General features: G+C 39.5%; 1 protein-coding gene across 2 annotated transcripts in view; it reads left to right on the top strand.

Moving 5' to 3' along the window:
* PHYHIPL (phytanoyl-CoA 2-hydroxylase interacting protein like) overlaps nucleotides 1-21,445 on the top strand; it is a 60,070-nt gene extending 38,625 nt beyond the window's left edge. For both annotated transcript variants that reach the window (XM_064464782.1, XM_064464781.1), the window contains exons 2-5: nucleotides 10,104-10,300; nucleotides 15,530-15,704; nucleotides 16,701-16,818; nucleotides 20,193-21,445. In XM_064464782.1, coding sequence (XP_064320852.1) covers nucleotides 10,136-10,300; nucleotides 15,530-15,704; nucleotides 16,701-16,818; nucleotides 20,193-20,727 — 993 coding nt within the window. In that variant the 5' untranslated portion in view covers nucleotides 10,104-10,135 and the 3' untranslated portion in view covers nucleotides 20,728-21,445. The remainder of the gene's footprint in view (nucleotides 1-10,103; nucleotides 10,301-15,529; nucleotides 15,705-16,700; nucleotides 16,819-20,192) is intronic.
* Nucleotides 21,446-21,460: the final 15 nt, after the last annotated feature.

Genomic DNA, 21,460 nt, shown 5'->3' with positions numbered 1-21,460 from the left:
GTCCTGATGGTATAATCGTATTCCAAAATATACCAGTGTAACTCTTGATTTGCTACTACTAGCTGTCAGGTTTGCCACGCTTGCATTGTATATTCCCATTGATGGAAAACATACACGTTTGAGGAAACTAAGCCCCTGAAGTCCCATCTGCACAAGATCTCAAAATAAATGATAGTCAAATGCTTTTGCTAGGGGCTAATGGTCATCTCAGCTGAGTTAATATTCAAGCGAATGGCAACCTTCAAGACTGTTCTGAATGCCTTTCTTACATTATACATGGTCCTTCCGTTGCTGTACTACACCTCCTGTCAGGCAGCAGCTGAGTTTCTGAGATGTCTTCATGAAACGAGAGGCTGCTTGCAGAACAAGGTATCAGACCAGTGGTTGACAGCAGGCAGTGAGAAACGAGGCTTGGGAGAGAGCGGGGCGCTGCTCAGTGGGAACTAAGAGCCTGCACATTTGTTGCTGTCAGTGGCAGGACTGAGATATTGGTCTGCTCCTTATCTGAATCATGGGACCGCTTGTGAAGTACATTTGTTCTCCATGTGAGATGGAGGAAGAAACGAGTCCTTTGTAAAAGGCTGAGAGAAATTCTTTAACACAGAAAGTAGGCAATCTGGAGATTGCTCAGTGCTTTATGTAGGCACAGTTTTGGGGTACCCTCTCTGCTGAAGAAGACGGCTGTACTAAAGCTACAATTGTGCTCCCAGAGTCTAGTTTTGTTCTCTTTGTTTTGCAATGTGGGATATTCCCGCTGAAGTCAATGGTACTGTGGAAATGGTGCTGTGGAAGCAGCTAAATTAAGCCTTGAGGTAAAAGCAGGTAGCAAGAGAACCTAAATGTATATGAACATTTCAGAAACACTCTGTTAATATAGATGTACATGTTATAAGTAAATAATGCTTAATTTTAAAAATTATTTTTTTGAAGTTCTTGACGGAATGCATATTATATTACTAGAAAATGCACAACGGTAGTATTGAACATGGGGAGGAAACGAGAAGATTTAGAGGGGTTTATCCCTCTAACAGGATTTATAGGGCCAGGCATTCTCTCTTTATCTAATGTAGGAATTGGTTTTACAGGGATACTTATTTAGAAAATATTCTTAAATATGCTTATGTAAATACAAAAAACCTTTATTTGGAGTTAGATTACCAGAATTCTGGGGAGAGGAGAGAGAGGCATTTAAGAGTCTGAGACTATTGACTCACTTTTTGTACACGAAAAGAAGCACAAATAAAGTATAAATGTTACTTACGTGGTTATGGATAGCAAGTTGAACTTTGAAATAGAATAGCTATCCTGGAGAAGTGCCACTTACATGGCCTAACGAACAACAGCCTTGATTTGATAATTTTATAAACGTTGTTGTACTTGTATTTCCTCTGTGTGATTTCACTGTCTCTCTTGGACAAGGTGTTGCAGTGAACATTGAAGTTCTTCAAATTCGGGTTAATTATTTGCTCAGTAAGGACATATTATCCTGGTCCTGCAAAACAATTTTATAGAGCTAGCAGTTGGACAGGGACCCATTAATTCCAGAGCTCAGGGGGAAAACATGATATTGTATTTTTGCTCAGTTAAATTTAAAGTATGCAGCCGATATATAATTTCCTGGCACCTTCCTGTCATTTTTTATGGTTATACAGAAAGAAGAATTCTCCCTCCTATTGAATTTTTTAGGAAATAAAATAACTCCACAGTAAGTTGGAGAACTCAGTCTGAATTATAGCACTTAAATATTGCCAGTCTATATCAGTTTTCTAGAATTACAATCATAAACATTTTACTTTTATAGAGCTGATATATAACTAATCAGCTGAATTAGCAAGGAAAGCTAGAAATTTTTCTGTTTCAGAAGGTCTAAAGATGTCTCTGTTCATTTTATCAGAGTTACTCTTTCTAAATGAGTTGTTTTCAGTTGTTAGTATTGGTATCTAGTAAGAGGAAGTCTTATGCCACAGTAGCTGGGAGCTCCTTGTGATGTTGTTCCCCTCTCATCAAACATTTCTACTTCAGAAGGTCCTAGCTAATGTTTCTCATTGTATTGAAAATGTTAACTTGAGAGAAACACTTTCTGTTTCCACAATGGATATATTTTAAGATCTGAGAAAGGTGACATTTTAAAAAAATGTGATTTGTATTATAAGGTTTTGTTTGGCTTTTGGTGTGTTTGTTACTTGTGCTATTGGTATCTGTGTATAATGTAAACCTGATCTTTTGGGGTCTCAAAAATTTCTTTACCTTATAGTTTGTTCCTCTATGCCTCTCATCCTCATCGATGTATTTTTTGATTTTCAGATATCATCCCAGAATATGTTAAGGGCCCAGTGTTAGCTTTTAGTTTTGTGCTATGTGGGTTCAGTCTCACCTTGCTTATTTTCTGGCTCACAAACCTTAGTCACATTTCCCTTATCAAATTCCTAGGTTTTCATGGAGCTGACACTTCACAGAAGTAACTGCAGGGGTTAATATCTTGTGTGTCCTAAAGACAGTACAGTGCAGCACTTAGTGCACTGTCTTCTGCATGACAGCAGCCCAGATAAACCCCAAACCGTGTGAACGAGATGAGTGAAATTACATCAGTGGAGGAGAAAATTGTGGTGACATAGAAGTGGCATGACGACTGTTCCACTGGCTTTCCTCCCAGTTGCTGGTTGTGGGATATCACCAGGGTTTCCTTGTGCTTTTGGCATTCCCAGCTGGTTCGGTAGCTGCCCGGTGTCTCACGTACCATAAAAAGTTGCAGCAACCTAGAGGCTGCTTTGGGTTGCTTTAGCGCAGACAGCCACAGTTTGGGTGAATGGAACAATTGCCACTGAATCTAGGCTTTCTTTTCTGCAGCAAACTTTCCATTCTGGGCCACAGGTCAGCGTTAGAGGCAGAAGTTCTTCAGTACCTTGGAAAATTATGCAGGCTTTGTTTTCTTTATTGTCTGTATAGTCACCCTTAAATTATGTGTTTTACATCACGTAGTTTTCAATCTTCTTTTTTTTTTTTCCCATCAGAAAGCCTTTTTTCATCATATAAATGCCAAAAAAATCTCGTTTTTGGAAAGTGTTTTGAATGGTTTTCTTCTGTGTTGCTGCTAGAGGTAAATTCAGAGGACAGCCAGTCTTCAGATGGAATTTGAGTAGGACCTGTTATTTACTTTTCTGTTCCTCTACCAAGTTTTAATTGAGCGTTAAATGAGTGCTTTGACTTTAAGAAGTAGTGACATTTCCATATTTTCAATTAAATTCTTTCGGAATTATTAGATTCCATGAGTTTTAACACTATGTTTATTTGTACATCATCTGGAAAATTAAACTGAGGCTTTAAACTGATGTTGCAAATCATTGTGAAATTAAAGTTTAAGAAACTGCTGTTCCCAAATCATCTTCTCAGCTGAGAATGTGGTAGATAGGCTAGCGTGCTTTTAGGATGTTTCAGTGTAACTTAGAGCTGGAAAAGAGAGGGTTGTGACTGGAAATAGCCATCACTAACAGTCACTACATTGTTGGTGTTGTGTTTTGTTTTAAATCTAGACCGTATTAAACATGATGAGTTTCTTCCTCAGATAAAGAGACTTCTTAATAGCAACCATTTCAGATGCAAGGATGAGATGTACAAAGTACAGACCGATAGCCCAAACTGCCTTGATGTTTTTTACAAACCCTTTGGGAACATGTTTTCAAAGATCCATGGCAATGGTGTTGGCAGCTTAGGAGAGGCTTAATAGTGATGTTTGAAATCTCAGCTCCAAAAGCATCAGATGTCCGTGTTTCCCACAACATGACTCTAAAGATGCTGAACATTTATCCCTGAGTAAAAAGAAACTTAGAAAAGATGATTTGTCTTTGTCCGTTCAACTGGAGAATTTCCAGTGTGGAGCCAAAAGAGGCTATTCTTTTTATACATGTTGAGGGGGATTCATAATGGGTTTAAATGAAACTGTAAGTTACACTTCATTAAGCTGATGTAATTTGCATCTTGAGGGACAGAGGGTCAAAGCCTTAGCAGGAAACACAGTCGACAAGACATTTTAAAGTAATGCAAGGAAAAGCCATTTTATCACTTTCTTCTCTTTTCTGTTGGTTGCTCTCCTGGTGGGTTTGGGCTCTGTGATATAAAGGGTATTTACATCACTTCAGTGATATGTAACCTTCCACTATGACTTAGGACAGCTCTGAGTTTGGTTGAGTGATGGTTCAATCAGGCCCCCTTTTATTCCATATTCTGTTTAGATATTTACTTTTTTTCCCCACACATAAAATTAATAAAAAATATTTGTCCAGATATTGGACAAGTATCTGAATTGGTTGAATCTAAGTCCCATGAAGGGGAGAGAGCAATGTGACAAACATTCTTATATTACTTTGATGGTCCCCCCAGTATCCAAGTCTAAATTGCAGATAGGTAGTAATTTTTTACAGCTATATTTTGTCATCCATGACTACTGAAGGGATACTTTCACAGCTCCAGCAGAGAAAAGGATTTCACCTGGTCCTGCCTTCTTTTAATTTCTTCAGATTTAATAGACATCATTGTGGTTGAATGAATATTTCACAAGTTTACTTCACACTGAGTACAAGCAATCACACTCATTATGGCTGTAACATTTGTATTTTTTTCCCCTGCTGAAGGATGGCTATTATGCCATTGTATTCAGTCATTTGCGGTTTCTGTTTTCTGTGAATTTGTTTCTTGACTGCTGGATAATTTTTCATGCTTGCATAGGCAAGCTACATAGTTAATGCTGCGAAAGGTAACGTATTAGTGTTATGGATGGAGTTGTGGGAAAGAGGGTGTGATTTGATTGCTGAGTACAAATCGCACGAGTTCTGAATACTCAGGAGTTCTACTCCAGTGTGTCTGGTATACAACCTTTGAGCATGAACCCATCTCTTTAATGTTTCCAAATGATGAATTACATTCAAACTGTGGGAAATACAGATGTACGTGTAGGGATTCTGTATCTTCATTAAATGTGTATCATACTGCTTCGATTAATTTTTTTTCCATTGTTAATGATTAATAGCAGGAATGTATTTGCCAAGATAATATCAGAGTCCAAACATCTATAAGCAAGGTCATAGGAACCCAGAAATGTATTATTTTATTGGTCTAGTTTCATAAAGCTCACTTCTGTGAGCTGTAACTATGCTTAGAGAGTGGGTTATAAATTAGCCTTTTCAGGATTTCTTTTGTGGATAACATAAAGAGTTTGTCTGTGAAATAAAAAAATCAGTAGGTCCATACTCCCTTGCCTTGCTGTGGAGTTCTGCATTTTTAAAACTAAGGAAAAAGAATGATAAAATATTCTAAAATTGTAAAAATTCAGTGATTGTGAATGCCTAGCAACTACCAAGCAGTGGTTGTGTTAGGGTGGTTCTCCACCATCCTTCCACTGCTGCAGATGTAATGGTTCAGCTTGTTTTGAGTGACGAAGCAAATTAAAAACAAAACAAAAAAAACCCCAACAAAACCATCTTTTTCCAAATGGTTTCAGTGTAAGCTTATCAATTTCCAAGTCTTATCATTTGTTTCCAATAGTGACAGAGAAAGCCATGAATGTTCAATGGGAATTTTCTGCCTTTTTTATCCATTCAGAGATAATTTATGTAAGTAGAAGATATAATGAGGATACTAAATTAAGTGTGTCTATGTGTATATAAATAAAATTGGTTTGTTACTCATTTGCCAGCATGTTGGCTCAGCTGCAGCAGTGAGTATCATAACCACTTTAAAATTGATTAGACAATTTAACTTGAAATTTAACTCTGGATATGGCAGAGCAGGATAAGCCTATGAATAGGAGCATAAAACATTAATCTTGCAGTTCTCCAGCTGATCTCAGTAAAGCCGGCATGTTGTGTTTATCCTTGGGCTTTGAAGAAATTTAAAGTCTTACACTTTCAGTGTGACCTATACACACATGAGTGGTCTTTGATTTCTTATTATATGGGTCAAGAATCACTTGTTCTAAAAGTGAACTGGTTTTCTGTTAAAACAAAGGTGTTTCTGCAGCACAGAGGGATGACACGCCTCGGGTTTTTTGGCAGGGGAGACCAGGTTTGTTTGACTACTAACTCTTCTGTAAGTTTCTGCCCAAGAGAGACCTGAAAGCAGTGTTTCTATCCAGGCCCGCAGTGGCTTCCGGTGTTGAAGCAACATGAATGTGCAAAACGAAGTAGCCATTTTAAATGGAAGTTGATCTATTTTGATTTGGTATGAAGCTGTTCAGAGCAACATTTCCTATTTCACTTGCATTTTCAATTCTTGTCTGTGTTGTGATGCTTCATCAAAGAAAGATCAGTTTCGCCTCAGTGAAGTGGCAAAGCCACAAATGTGAAAGCAGCCAGTTCTAAGGCCTTTTCTACCTGTTTTCACATCGATAACAGTAGTAATTCCCTTTCAGCTGGAGTTTTGGAGTGCTTTACAGCAAATATATGCTGGTTTTGAGTAAGTTCATCTGCTGTTTCTGCTTTTAGTAGACATTCTATTTCATGTTGTTGATCTATTCTTTAAATTGATCCTGGTATAAAGAAAAAGTGACTTGAAGTGGACATGCTTTCCAGCATGAAAACCAAAGTATTCACCAAAGCACAAGTGGAAAAAAGGCAAGGTACAAATGTGTTACCTTTTTAGTCAGTTATATCTGTCAGTTTTTGATCTCCATGACACCTGTATTTCACTTACCACACACATGGGGTCCCCAGTTTTAACTAGCGGGTAGGCCGCTAAACAGTCTTTTGTAGCAGCCAGCATTTTAAACTTTTTGGTTGACAATATTATCAGATCCTACTTGAACCCTCACTTTAAAAGCAGGTAGTATTATTTTCTTAAACACCAGACTTCCAAGTTTAGCTCAGAGTTACCTTTCTGCTATTGAAAATTCTGCCCATTCTTCCTATTTTGTTTTTTAAGTATAGAACTATACATTGTAGTAGTTCTAATGCTTTTATAATGTTGATAAACTCTATTAGAAATATCCCACATTATGTAGTTGTTGTAAGTGATGTACATACATTACCAGACTGAATAGGATATTATGACTCTCATTCTGTGCTATCCTGTCACCTTCATTTCTTTCTTCTTAGTTACAGTGAAGTGATGTCAAGCACTGTATCTCACATTTTTGTGTCATATTCCAGTACATCTCAGGACAGAATGATGTTCCTAATATTGAAAAGCACTAGTTTTTGCAGGACCATGATTCTGAGTTAAAGCTTATGTTTCACAAGAGAGTTCTTCTTCAAAATTTCTTGGTGGTCTGTACTCTAGGGTGTTTGCTGTGTGCGCAAAGCTGGTCTAATAGCTGCGTGTTTGGTTTCTAGGATCAGTCAAATCTAAGCGAGCATGAGCATGCTTTTCATGATCTGTCCTTTTCCTTGTTCCCATGCAATGGTACACAGATTGCTATTCAAAAGTCACCATTTACCAATACTCACTGAACCACCATCCTCCTTCTTATTAATACTATGTATCATTAACAGGTTCCTGTTACTGCCTGTCAACTCAATGGATTTTGACATTCAGGGCTATGCAAATATGTACCAAAACATAAGTATGCATTAAAAATATCATAGATGCTTCATATTCTAAATAGAAGGGAAACTGGAGTATTGCTTGCTGGTGATGATTGTGTGGTATCGTACTTTCTTATTTCACATTCTGTTTGTATTCTGTTTGTATTTCAGAATCTGTAAAAAGATTTTTATTCCACTTTCAAAGAACTTTAAAGATTTCAGAAAAGTGTTTATTTTGTATTTTGTTCTATCACCAAAAAAAAAGGATAGCTGAGCACTCAGTGATGCAAGTGCCTTTTTTCTCTGACATATTAAAAATGTTGCTAAAAATTATCTGGAGATTTTCTGCTAGACATTTACTTGAACTATTTATTCACTTCTTAAGCAAAGAAAGTAAATGGATCAGGAGTGCAGACATCTAAAGATGTATGCCAGACATTATTTCCTAGAATTGTATGGAAAACAATACCCATTTACAGGAGCATTTTTGCTCTTTGACTGTCATTGGTGTGCTCCAAAACCTTTTTTCATCTCTGTTACTTTTTGTAAAGCGGTCATTACTGCTTAAGCTACTTTGGCTGTTTGTAACATGGCTAGGGCCCATAGTTACGGGGTATAGAAGCTCGCTTTTGAAGCAAAGAAGTTGCACATTAATGTATTGTAGATATATATGGCTTGGATTTCCTGACTGCATGTCCATTCAGGTCTTTATTCAGTGTGCGGGGATCCAAGTCTGTCCAGCTCTCCAGGAGGTCTGAGAACCTCAGCAGCATCACTCACTCTATCTTCTGCTTAAACACAGAGCCTCACTCCTGGAAGAGCCATCACATGTAGCCTTTTCAGTGTACCTGGTAGAAATTTTAGTCACTTTTGAAATACAAAATGCTTACAAAAGAAAGTAATGCCATTTTCTCCCTGCTGGCTTTCCGAAATCTCATGTCGGGAAAAGCACTTACCATGTATTTCATATGAAGAGAAAGCTTTCAGTAATGACTGGTATTTCTGAGTCTATTGCAGCCCGTGCAGCTGTTGAAAATGTCATTGTGGATGGCACAAATAGGGTAGGATTTTGAGCAAGACCATGCACCATCTGACTTTGATATTAGTTGAAAGGGGGGGGAGCAATAGGATGTTTGAAGAATAGACAACCTGTTGGATGTAAATATATAAAATGGAACAAAAATAGGAAAGTGTTATTATTGGTTCTTGAAATCACCAGTAAAATTACTTTATTCATAATACTAGCTGGACATCTATGGTTTTCACAGACTCTGTGATTGAATTTCACATATCCATGAGAAGAATTTTGAACAATCAGGCCAACCTCTACTATTCCTCCACTGAGGTGTTGGTATAATTCTTCAATAGTGTATGTTGAGAGGTTAAAATGTCCCTAATGTTTTCCAGGTCAATTTTTTTCTTATTATTACGGACTAGACTCACCTTCTATACCCAGTTTTTTATCAGTTATGATAGAAGTATAAATACTACCTTTTTCTATAATTAGATGTGACTAAAAATGATTCTGACAATGTGTTGCCTCACATCTCTGCATGGGCTTCTGATCTTCCTCATCTGGACAGACTTTGGGAGCTTTCCTCTCTCTCTTACACAGACAATAGCCTTGTTTTTCTCCTTTGTTTCTTTCTATTCTTATCTATGTTTGATTTTTATTTTTTTATGCTCTGTTTCTTTACTCCTTCTCTTACATGGTCTTCTGGGTTTTTTCCTTTTTACCCACTCATTTTTCTTGTCTTTCTGCTTTTTTTAATTGTTCACTTTTGACTTGTGTCTTATGGAGTGCAAGATAACCTAATGTTTTAATGTTCACGGAATGCTCTACTACAAGGTTGCCTTGGGAACTGAGGGAAGACCGAATTTTAGAACTTGTGACGCTTTTTGCGGTCAATGGTTATTTGTTCACCTACCATATGCACATAGAGAAATTAGAAAAAACTCCCCGAGAAAACTGCAGGGTCTCGTCTGTGCAAATAATATACAGAGAATAAAGACCAGAAAATTAAATTGGTGTGTACGTGCCTTTTACTGTGGCTCAACAAAGCAATCACCGTTAATTGTCTCATTGCGAAGGAGACTGGATTTTATATATGTGTATACGTATGTGTATATACACACACCATCTATAAACCTTGAAGAGATTGGTTTTACTTTGTTCTTGAAAAACAGGTTTACGATGAATGTGATTTCTATTTGTATTTGTTTCACTGACAGGTATGGATAAGACCATTGTGTTAACTGTGGGCATTGCTGGCATCTTAACTAAACTTTGTAGACCAGATGGCTTCAGATGTTTTTATTCTCCAACTGCAACTGCACAGAGTTGTGATACCAGCCAGTCTATGCAGTCTGCTCACATGTTATTAGTGTTTATTCATGCAAGGAATTCCATCCCTTTCCAATATTTCCCATCCTTGACATTGAGACTTGCATAATTGTACCTCATAGATACTTCTGAGTACCTCCTACGAGACTTTGTGAAAGGCTGTTCAGAGATGTGGTGTATTGGAGTATGGAAACAGGTACCCGATAGGTCTTTAACTGAACAAATCATGCTTGTTTTTTGTGCAGGGAATAAATCGCAAGATAGTGGGATTGCAGAGATGGAAGAACTTCCAGTCCCACACAACATCAAAATAAGTAACATCACATGTGATTCCTTCAAGATTTCTTGGGACATGGATTCTAAATCCAAGGATCGCATTACTCATTACTTCATCGATCTCAATAAGAAAGAAAATAAGAATTCCAACAAGTTTAAACACAAGGTAATTTTCATTTTAAAATTGAGGTGGAAATACTTGATTTTAAATAGGTGAATCTCAGTATTTTATTAACCTGTCAAAGCCAGACCATGGGAAGTAGGTATTGGACATCCAACAAAGGTGAGTTTTCATTACTCTGATTGACTCTTTTTTTTTTTTTTTACTCGGAATACCCTCTCTGTCTCTAGCCTATGTGATTGCACACACAAATACATTTGCTTCATAGAGAACATTTCCTTTTCTGTTTCATTTGAAAACAGTTTGGAGCCTGTACAATGTATTGCAAGACAGGCATTTTTATTCCTGACTGGTTCTTAATCATTATTTAAACAATGTACGTATTCTGTGCCTGTCCTTGTTCAGTGGCAGACTCATAAGAGCAACACATGTCATTTCAACAGAAGAGTCACAAATTCTAATGCACTTCTAGGAAGGCTTCCAGCAATTTTAGTTCACAGCATCCAGCGCTGTGACCTGAATATTCAGCTGGCCTCTTTCCTCAAGCCACTGATGCAGGGACATATTGAATGCATTGCAGAATCTGTACTTATCTAATGCAGCAAAATTTGCTTTGACCTCAGAATAGCTGAAATACTGAGATGTCTAGAGAAACATGGAATGAGATAGAAGAATAAACACCACAATCATCTGCAAATTTGAAAACAATATTGGCAATTTCTCTAAAAGATAAGGTCTGCCGAGGCACAAGTAACCATCCAGACAAATAAGAGAGCTCTAATTCTGTCAACACCTAAATTACTGTTGGTTTATAAGTCAGTGGGATAATGAGGAAATATTGCCACCAATTTCTCTGAGTCTTCTTATTGTGAGAGTATTTTTCCCATTATTTCTGGTGATAGCAGGTATGTAATTTTCACATTTCCTTATTTGACTTTTTTGATGTGGTTGGATGTAACATTTGCATTAAGTGTAATGAAAAATCACTTACTACTGCTTGAAATCGAGAATTTTACATGATTGGCCAAGATGTTGCAGGTGCTAGGAACCAGCATGGGAAGCACTACTGAATTTAATGTTATAATAGGCATTTATTATGACCCATTTTTAATTGTAATCGCAACTAGAGTAGGGTATGTTTTGGGGTTTTTCTTATTGTGATTACTTTTGGACTGACAGCCTTTGAATTTGAATTCCCATTTTATACTGCAGGAATAAATATACTTTCTAATATAAGTGCTTACTGGGATGTGTTCTATTTAATTTCTTTCATTTTATTAATCTGTGTGTTTTTTCATTCATGTGCAAACTGGTATAAAGTTGTAAAATTTGTTTTTGTAAAAGGTAGAGCCACCCTAGCAGATCAAACACTATATACACTTCAAAATCTATATCACAGTGATGAGACTAGTGCTAAAATGGAGAGGGAAAAAAGGATAGTGGTAGTGTAATAAAGATGAACCATTAGATTTATTTTGTTTTTCTCAGGAACTCCCTAGCATTTTACTATGATGAAGTGTTTCGTGAAAGAAGAGAGGTAACTGGTTTTCTAGAAAAGAAGACTAAATTCTATCAATTAAAATTATTAATAAGTTAGATGTTTTGTCAGAATTTACTTAAAATTTCTTGGTACTGTGTTAGTGACATGGTAAAGCTTTTTTGGGTTTTTTTGGGTTTTTTCCTTGGACAGAATGGTGGAAATCCAGACGGCAGATGGGGTGGGCAAGAAAACTGCACAGACTGAATACTCTAACAGCTCTGTGCCAGAGCACACATGTGTTTGATTTCATGCATCTTCAGTACTATGTAGTTTTTAACACACTTTTTGTAGAATGAGCTTGTATTGGGAAATTAAAAATTGCTCAAATTCAAAATTTGCCCTAACCCCAGTATGGTTAGAGACCTTATAACGTTAGTTATACGAGTGTCACAGCTGAAGCTTAGCAGCAGGCCTGCTGGGTAGGGAGCTGATACCTTGGCAGCTGCAGCACCAGGGACTGAATCCTCCTAGAACCAGAGGGAACTGAATCAGCCCCCACCTGTCCATTGCCTCCATAACAAAGCTGTTGTATAAAGTAGAAGGATGTCACTGCCCCTTCTTCTTGAGAGTTTTTTAGAAGGGAAAGAGCATTGGGACTTACTCTCAGGAGTCATCCAGCCGTCAGGCTGTGGAAGGAGATGGGCTTCTTCAGGGGAAAACGATCATCCTTAGCTTAGAGGTAGGGCAAATCACTGTCTGCAAGTGCCCACCTCTCACAGGTGATAAGCCCAGATGACCAGCTTAAACTACTTTCTAACTTGTGGAGAGTTAGTGTTAAGTCTCAGTTTGCTCACATGGCTGTGACCAAGTGACTTGCGATATAGCCTTAACCTGATAGATGCAGGTTAAGGAGCAGGAAAGGGGGCTGTTTCTTTCCTGTGTACCCAGGAAAGCATACATGAATGATCCATCCTTTCAATACTTTTACTGTTGGCAAATATATAAAGTATATTCAGCATATTTAGGGAGCATATAAATTTATTATTTATGACTATTGTCATCATATCTGTGAAGGAGGAGGTTTCTATTGCTGGTAGTACGTAAAGACTAGAATTCTAGTAAGACTTAGTCTTTTTCTCAATGCAATTTTCAAACCTCTCTATTTTTTTTAAGATATGGAAGTATTATTGTTCCCATGTAATAGGAAATGAGGTTCAGATATTGAGCAAAACTAGGACTAGAACCTGGGTGTGCTGCGATCCCATAATGTGTCCTTCAAGCAGACCTGGCAAAGGGAATGATAAGATAAAATGGGAGAAAGCTGAAAATTGAAAGCTGCTTCTTGGCACACAAAAAGGGACTGCAAAGCAGGGACCTCTTCCCAGAAAGGAGAGAGTTAGTGTGGCTCGTATACCTTGCTGCTTAGTTATTCGGTGCTTCCAGGCTGTTCTTGGAAATTTTTGCCATTAGGTGCCTTTAGAGTTGTCTGGTGGGTGCTGGTGGTGGAGCAGCATCACTCCAAACATCTGCCCCTTCCTCCTTCTTCCCCCAGCTCTGCATGCTGAGCATGCCATCACATGGTGTGGGACACCCTAGGGGTCAGTTGGGGTCAGCTGTCCTGGTCGTGCCCCCTCCCAGCTCCTTGTGTGCCCAGCAGAGCACGGGGAGCTGAAAAAGTCCTTGACAGGTGTAAGCACCGCTTAGCAACAGCTCAAATATCCCCGCATTATCACCACTGTTTTTTAGCACAAATCCAAAACATAGCCCCATACTAGCTGCTACGAAGAAAATTAATGCTATCCCAGCCAAAACCAAGACACCTTGAGCTGGCATATAACCTCCTTTGTACTTCTTTGGGGGCTCAGCCAGGAATGTGAGCTGCGCAGAAAAGAGATGAAAGGAAGAAATGGAGAATCCCCAGAGAAATTTCAACGCGAGCTTTGAACCTTTTTTTTTTGAGGTCACTGTAGTTACCTTAAAAAAAAAAAAAAAAAAAAAAAAAAAAAGAGAGAAAGAAAAAAAACAGTGTTTGCTTATAAAAAGCTGTGCAAGAGATAAACCCCTCCATTTAATGTGGTTTTAGATAATCTACCCCCTTTTTGTCATTAGAAGTTTCCTGATACAGAGCTGGAAGGTGAAGCTTTGACACATGGGGGCAATGAGGCTTTTAATGTTACATGAGAAGTGACAAAATTAATGGGGGCTAAAGCACCACCAGGTTGTGGGCACAGGCACCTGACCCACGCGGAGGCAGATTTTACCGTAGCCAAAGGAAAGATGACAGGAAGGCTAGTAGGTTGTAGCAGCTGCTGACTGCATTAGCGGTAGCAAATTCAGTCCAGTGGGATGCCTCTGCAATACAGTTCCAGCGCGGTAGCTTTAGATGTCATCTGGGGTTTCTTTTATTTTTCCTTGTAACACTTCTCTGCCTTCTATATATTATATATTTCAGAGTGCACAGCTGAATCCTTTACAGAGAAGGTTTTCTCCCAACTGTTATTTGATTTAAATGAGAATTAGCAAAAAAGAAATCATGGCAGCAAAATCTTACCCTTTATTATCAGTCGATCACAATTCAGTTCTTGTAATACCACAGGCTGCTAATTTTTCACTTTCTTACTACAGAAACCAAAGAATATTTTTTCTGACAGAAAAACAATAAAAGAAAGATATTTTTTCCAGAATAGAAGACAAGCAAAAAAAAAAAAAAAAAAATCTTTCAGGTCTTGCTTACAGATCATGAACAGAAAATGTTTCTCTTCTATTTCTTTTTTTCTTAAGGGGCTACTGTGCTAGTATTTATAGGTGGATGACTATGTTTTATATAAATAAATATAGAAATACATATAAAAACATAACATCCATAGCTGTCTATCTATAATGCCTACTTTTCACATGGCAGCCATCTTACTGTTCTGTGTTTACTGATAAATATTCAAGAGTAAATAGAGCGCTCACTCCACCACAGCTCCTCGGATTCACCGTGCAGAGCACCATTCAATGCCACCATTACTCCTTTCACCCACAGTTCTAGCATAAACTGTCCAGTTCTTCAATTTTTTTCTTCCCTTTGGTGGTCTGTGCTGCAGTCCTTGGTACTGTAGAAATTAGGTATTTCAACAACAACAAGCAACTGTTCTTTGTTGCACTGTGGTGCAATACACTGGAAGAGCAAAACAGAGTATCTGAAGTGGTGGGAAGCAAGAGGTGCAGTGGCAGGAACAAACTACCTAGCTGTATGTTTGGCTTGTTCTGGCCCTTCCTGTACATAAGGTATAAGTTACTCTCCAATGCATCAAATTTCTCTGCTGAAGTTTGGTTTGGAAGATAGCAGCAGCAACATAGGTGGACTGATTGATGGCAGGAGGAATTTTGTTTGGTTACTCTGACTGAAAGAAAAGAATGGCAATGAGAGCACGAGAAGCTCTTAATTTAAGGTATTCTTGTGCTCAGTAGTGTGTCTTTGTTTGCATACTTAAGTACAAATGGCCCTAGTCTGAATTATGTATTATTTGAGCCGTATATATAATATTATCAGTCTGTAGTCACTTGGAACCAATAATAAGCTCATACATGCAAGTTATCACTGTAGCTCTTAAAGCAGACCTTAGACCATTGGCCTTGGCCACCTTGTTAACCTCGCTGCACCACTGGACTGTGAGAAGTAACTAAGCTTTACGGCGAAGAACCAGGGGTTGGGGATTACATGGCAAAAACAACAAGGGAAGGGCTGGTGGATCGGTTTGGTTGCACTGCTGACGTGTGTTGTTGTTTTGTCTTTTTGCTTCCATCAGGATGTACCCACTAAATTGGTGGCCAAAGCTGTTCCTTTGCCTATGACCGTCCGCGGGCACTGGTTCTTGAGCCCAAGAACAGAGTACACAGTAGCAGTGCAGACAGCATCAAAGCAAGTTGATGGTGATTATGTTGTTTCCGAGTGGAGTGAAATCATCGAGTTTTGCACAGCAGGTAATGCTGCTGAGGAAATATGCACCACATGACATGTGCAATTAACGCTAGCTTCGCTGCCTGAGTGGCTTAGCCACCTCCCAGCGCCAGCTGGGCTGGTGGAGTTGTAACAGTCACAACTGGAAACTGGAATTCTAACCTTAGGCTTTGTACGTGCTCAGGTTTGGCACATTAATGGGAGGCAGCTGGAGTGCCCCTTTGCTCCACAACAGCTTAGCTGCCCCAAAGTGCTGTGCCTGGCACTGCTGCTTGCCCCAGGCTAGGGAAGGAGACTGGTGACCTGAAGTGGAGCAGGGCCTGTTGCTGGCTACTAGCACCTGTGGAGAAAAGCCAGAGCGGCAGCTCCCTAACAGACAGCTTGCACGAGAGAGTCTGCTGCTCTCCCTTCTCTGCATGCTGCAAAGCCTGAGCAGCACCAACACCCTCTCTCGAGGATCAGGTTAGCCTGTCATTGATTTATAAGTCTCTTCCTTTGGATGTTCATCACACAGTGCCAATGTGCTTGCCTGTGTGGACACGGAGTGCTGAAGCGAGCTATGAATCCCACGTTGGTTGAGATGCTGTTTAGGCTGGGTCCTAAAAAGCAAGGTTTTTAACTACGTGAATTGTTATTGGCTCACAACCAGGTAACTTGTAGCAAACAGTTTATCAAATGACATAAGCCAGAGAGGGCAGCTCTCGGCTCCTCTGCGGTCCCAAATACAAGGAAACCAGCTCTAACACAGGCAATCCTGAGCTGAAAGTTGCTGTAGGCTTGCAGAGTTTTTGTGGGGAAAGGAGCGGCGAGAACCACACAGGCATGTTCCTGCCCTTTGTCTGTTGCCACTGTTGGAAACTGGTGCTGGGCTATATAGGTTGTGTATAGCTGCTGCGCGATGTGAGGTATGTTACTGAGACTCTTCCCAATTATAAGTCTGTGCATCTGTGTAGCTTTTGGAGAGTATTGTGGTTTTCCTGCCCCCCGCCCCATACTAGCAGATTGTCTTTTCTTTCCAGATTATTCAAAAGTTCACCTAACACAGCTATTGGAAAAAGCTGAAGTGATTGCAGGCCGTATGCTTAAACTGTCTGTTTTTTATCGGAATCAGCACAAAGAATACTTTGATTATATCAGGTAAGAAAGTAACCATATGCAAAATTAGTAAATTAAGGGTGTAATGGAAATAAGTCAGTGGAGGCAGCTGTGCTAAAGCTAGAGCAGAATGTCTGTATGCTTTATTGCCAGTTCAGAAGGGGGAAAAATAAAATATAACTAATTTCTTCCACCTTGCTTACCTCAGCACTTCCATTAGGCAATAAATGTTTGTGTTTTGAAGCAGAAACTGAACTACTCACAGGGGCTCCAGCCTGATTAAAGTGTCTACATTTGCATAGGTATTTGCCTGCATATAACATGTCCACTTCACATATTTGCTCTCCACATACAACCACCCCGTTTCTATGCCCAAATGTAGTACCTGGGGCGCTCCAATGCAAATGTTAATGTACAGATTGTGGGGAGGGGATGGTCAGACACTTTTACAACAGTGTGCTCCAGCTGGAATGAATAAATGGGGTAGCTGGAGGTAGGTTCCTTATTCCTGTTGGCGACCCAGTGTGCCGTCGCGCACACACCTGGAAACGGCATTGCAATAGAAAAGAAGACTTTTCACCAGGAGTCAGAGCTCACGTACTGACCGTGCAGGAGCGACCTCCGTGCAGCCGTAACCTTCCGCCGCTAGACGAACACGGCTGAGAGGTAAGCAGTGTGTCGCCAGCCATTTCAGCACTGTGGCAGCACTGACTACATGGCTTTAATATGCATTGAGAGATGGGGCTGCTGCTGTGCCACATAATTCCAGTTTTATGTGGGTGTCACACTACTACCTGTCGCGAACTGAAAGTTTTTTAAAACTGGTGAAGAAAAAAAATACTCGCGAGAATCCTACTCTGAAGAGCAGCCTCCACCACCCTCGGAAACATTCCTACTTTGTAGTCATGAGTATCTGCTGGATTCCAGGAGTGTCTTGTATATTCCAGAGCATGGGGTTTGCTCTTTCCCTTCTGTGTTTTGGAAGAATTACTTTATTGCATGTAGCGACAAAGCTGCAGAACGCATGGCGGTAGAGAATGAATTGCTGTTGTTGAGGTTCTCTGAGGGCCTCATAAATCTCTGCTGCCATCCTGGACTAGAAACCACAGGAGACTTATGCCTGTGGTGGTTCTGCCTCTCACATAGCTTTGTTTTCAGCTATGTAATCATAGCACACCTGCCTTTGTGTTCATAGAGCTTTGAAAATTGCCACTGAGGTGCATTTATAGCTGTGGTTTTGGCCTTGTTCTGCCAAATGTGACTCTAATTGATTGCACTGTATCTTTTCCCCTCCCTCCTGTTATGTTCTTTCTTGTTTCGATACAAATAGACAGGTAGTTTGTTTTCCCTTCTGTTAGTGAGTTAGAGACAAAAAGCTGTGTTTTACCAGCTCAGTACAAAGCTAGACTCTGTGTAACTTTCTGACAGGTGCCTTTTCTGATCAGAAATGTACTAAAATAGGGTCACAAGGGCCAGTCCTTCCACATTGCACCCTTCTGAATGTTATGGTAAAAACCCTAACCTCATGCGTTCGTCTAGGAAAAATTTCTTGTCATACCATGCCTGCCAATGGCCTCTGTGGTGTCCTAGCTAGTAAACAAGCTTGGAAAAGCTCTAGTAGCATTGGCAAACAAGCAACTGCCACAGTGCTAACGCAGCAACCCCTAAATGTAGGGTTTGACGTGTGGGCTTGTAGGTAGGGTTCAAGGCACTCTGCTGCTTAACGGCGGCTGGGAGAGCCACAGAGCACCTCAGAGCCCGGGAATGAGTGACCTATAATTAGCCTCGTTGGCCACTGGATGTCAGTATCTTGCCACAGAAATGGACCTGCAAGAAGCCTGGCTTTTCAGGTTGCAGAGATGGTGGTTAGTCAAGCTGATTTTTTTTTTTCTCCTTATTCATCCCTTCAGTCATAAAATACCAGTTGTAACACCACCCCCACCCCACCCCCCATCAATGTCTTGTGAAAAGGGCTACTACATAATATTTGAATGGCACAGAAAACTTATGAGAGTTTTTCCTGGAGTCAAATTAAGATATGCTGCTGAGGAGATCAGAAATAATGAAAAAAGTCACAGCTGGAGACATTACAGAGTTGATTTACAGCTGTTGTGTATGTTTACTCTGAAATTGTTTGCTTTGACTGCTGCCTTCAGCTTTAACCAAGTAAAACCTTCTCCCACACAGCACCATTTTACCTGGAACTCTGGCAAGTTAAAAGCAGCGAGAGAACAGTTTCTCTTGGCCAAAAAAAAAAAAAGAGAAATAGGAAAGAAAAAAGAGTAAAAGTAAAGCAAGAGGAGGATGTGGGACTCTCCAGCCTCACAGCCTCATCATGCATTTTTAATATGTCAGTGTGTATAAAGGCACTTTCTAAGCGCGCCTACTAGATCTAGTCTTTTGCAGGACTGAGTTACAGAGGGAATGTTTCCCTTTCTGATATCACATGGTTGTAGGTGCAGAGAGCGCCAAAGCTGCCACTGTGGCACTCCCAGCGAGGTGTGGGCGCAAGTTATGGGGAATGTCCTGCTATACATAAAATCTCAGGTGCTAAGTAGGATTAGAGGGGGGTGTTTTAAACTGTTCACCTAAATTTAGCAGCCTAATGCTGCTGAGTGCAATTTGGGATTTAGGGTTTTAAGAATTCACTTGTTACATTGAATGTTTCTTTTCAATGGCACTAAATTGGGCTCAGCTTGCAAAAAAGTAGCTAGTCTTGTACATTTTTTCCCCCTTAGGACTAGTGCTTGCAGAAGCTGGATACCAACCAAAGTGGAAACTAACCAAATTGCCTTATACTCTGTGCCCAGCTCTGCTCTGATTGAAGTCAGCAGTAGACAAATTAGACCTGAAATTATCATTTGGGGGAAAAAAAAAAAAGACAAACTATGGCAGACAGTACATTCCTTCCTATAAGCTCTCTGAAAAACATCATTCAGAAATAACTTTCACTGGCAGTTTTCTACGTGAAATATATACAGCCTATGCTAAAAATATGCATTAACAAACAGTATATTCAGCATATTGAGACTGACTTGCAATTTTCAACATGTGATTAAACTAAAATGTGTTTATTGTTAGAATTGTAGTGGAAGGCTGAACAAATCAGCTAATTAAAGCTATTGGTGGTTTGGGGGCTTTTTTTTTTGTTTATGCTATTCTTTGCCTGCATATGTTACCCACACAGCTGACAGAGAAGCCAGACTGGCAAAGAAGATTTTTTCCCCTTGAGCAGGAGTTATTCTAGCTCTTTCTGAGTCTGGTGTCCTAAGATCATGACACTAACCACAGTTTTCAGTTTAATGGTTTTCCTTTGTGTCCCTTCAGTACTGTTACCAAACAGCTTGATGTCTTAACTTTCCAATTTTTCTTTAACATGTGTTACAAAATAAACAATACCAGTCATTCATTTGTAGAGAGCATCATGGGAATGCTATGCAGCCCTCTGTTAAGGATAACAGTGGCAGCCATGGCTCTCCGATCAGTGGGAAGCTGGAAGGCATCTTCTTTAGCTGCAACACTGAGTTTAACACCGGGAAGCCACCACAAGATTCACCTTATGGAAGATACAGGTTTGAGATCGCAGCTGAAAAACTCTTCAACCCAAATACTAACTTGTATTTTGGAGACTTCTACTGCATGTACACAGCCTACCACTACGTCATTCTGGTTATAGCCCCTGTTGGATCGCCAGGAGACGAATTCTGTAAGCAGCGCCTTCCTCAACTAAATATAAAAGATAATAAATTTCTGACCTGCGATGAAGAAGACGGTGTCATGGTTTACCATCATGCCCAGGATGTTATTTTGGAAGTAATTTACACTGATCCTGTGGATCTCTCCCTCGGCACAGTTGCGGAAATTACTGGTCACCAACTAATGAGCTTGTCTACTGCAAATGCAAAGAAAGATCCCAGCTGCAAGACCTGCAATATCAGTGTTGGACGTTAAAACTTCCCTCATTCCTTAGGAGCCGTCAAACCTCTGTTGCCCATTTCCATAGTCAGACATTTTTGTCAGAAGCATGCACATGCCGCTGTCACCAAAAGCAAACACGAGTCTTCAGAATCTCCAATAGCGTCTTTAGTATCTCTTCTCTCCCTCTTTCCCTTCTGTTCCCCCGATGCTTTAAATGATTAGAAGTCCTGGATTTCTTTCTGGCAACCATTTATACCTAGATGCTGCAAAAATTGTTTTCTGTTTCTTGCCAAACATAACAAAATCCTATATAAACTGCTTTAGCAAAATAAAAATAATGGCTTATAAATGGTGTTTAAATATGCATTCATTTTAAGTACTGAACAAATACTGGGATAACTCCAAACAGCATGAAAGGTTGTAATTGCAGCATGAGTTCAATTTCAGAGCCTAGAAATGTCAGCACTTCCAACGTGTTGTTTGACAGTGTTATTTATGTTATTTATATTAGCTAACTGAAAACAGAAATTGTGTCTCGACATAATAAATATAATAGAAAAATATTTTATTTGTACTGTTGTATAAAATATTATACAATCATATAGAATATATAGATTACATTTTAATATCAATTGTATACATATGTCATGAAATCATTTTCCCTTATCAAAGATGTAGTTTGTAAACTTCAAATAGCTCTGTATCTGTTCCTGTTGCTCTAGATGACTTTAATTAAAACAGATTTACGAAGGAGACCATTTCTGAT

The sequence above is a fragment of the Phalacrocorax carbo genome, chromosome 13, assembly GCF_963921805.1.
Source record: "Phalacrocorax carbo chromosome 13, bPhaCar2.1, whole genome shotgun sequence".
Classification (NCBI taxonomy): Eukaryota; Metazoa; Chordata; class Aves; order Suliformes; family Phalacrocoracidae; genus Phalacrocorax; species Phalacrocorax carbo.
Note: the sequence above shows the minus strand (reverse complement) of the source record. Positions and strands in the feature narration are given on the sequence as shown.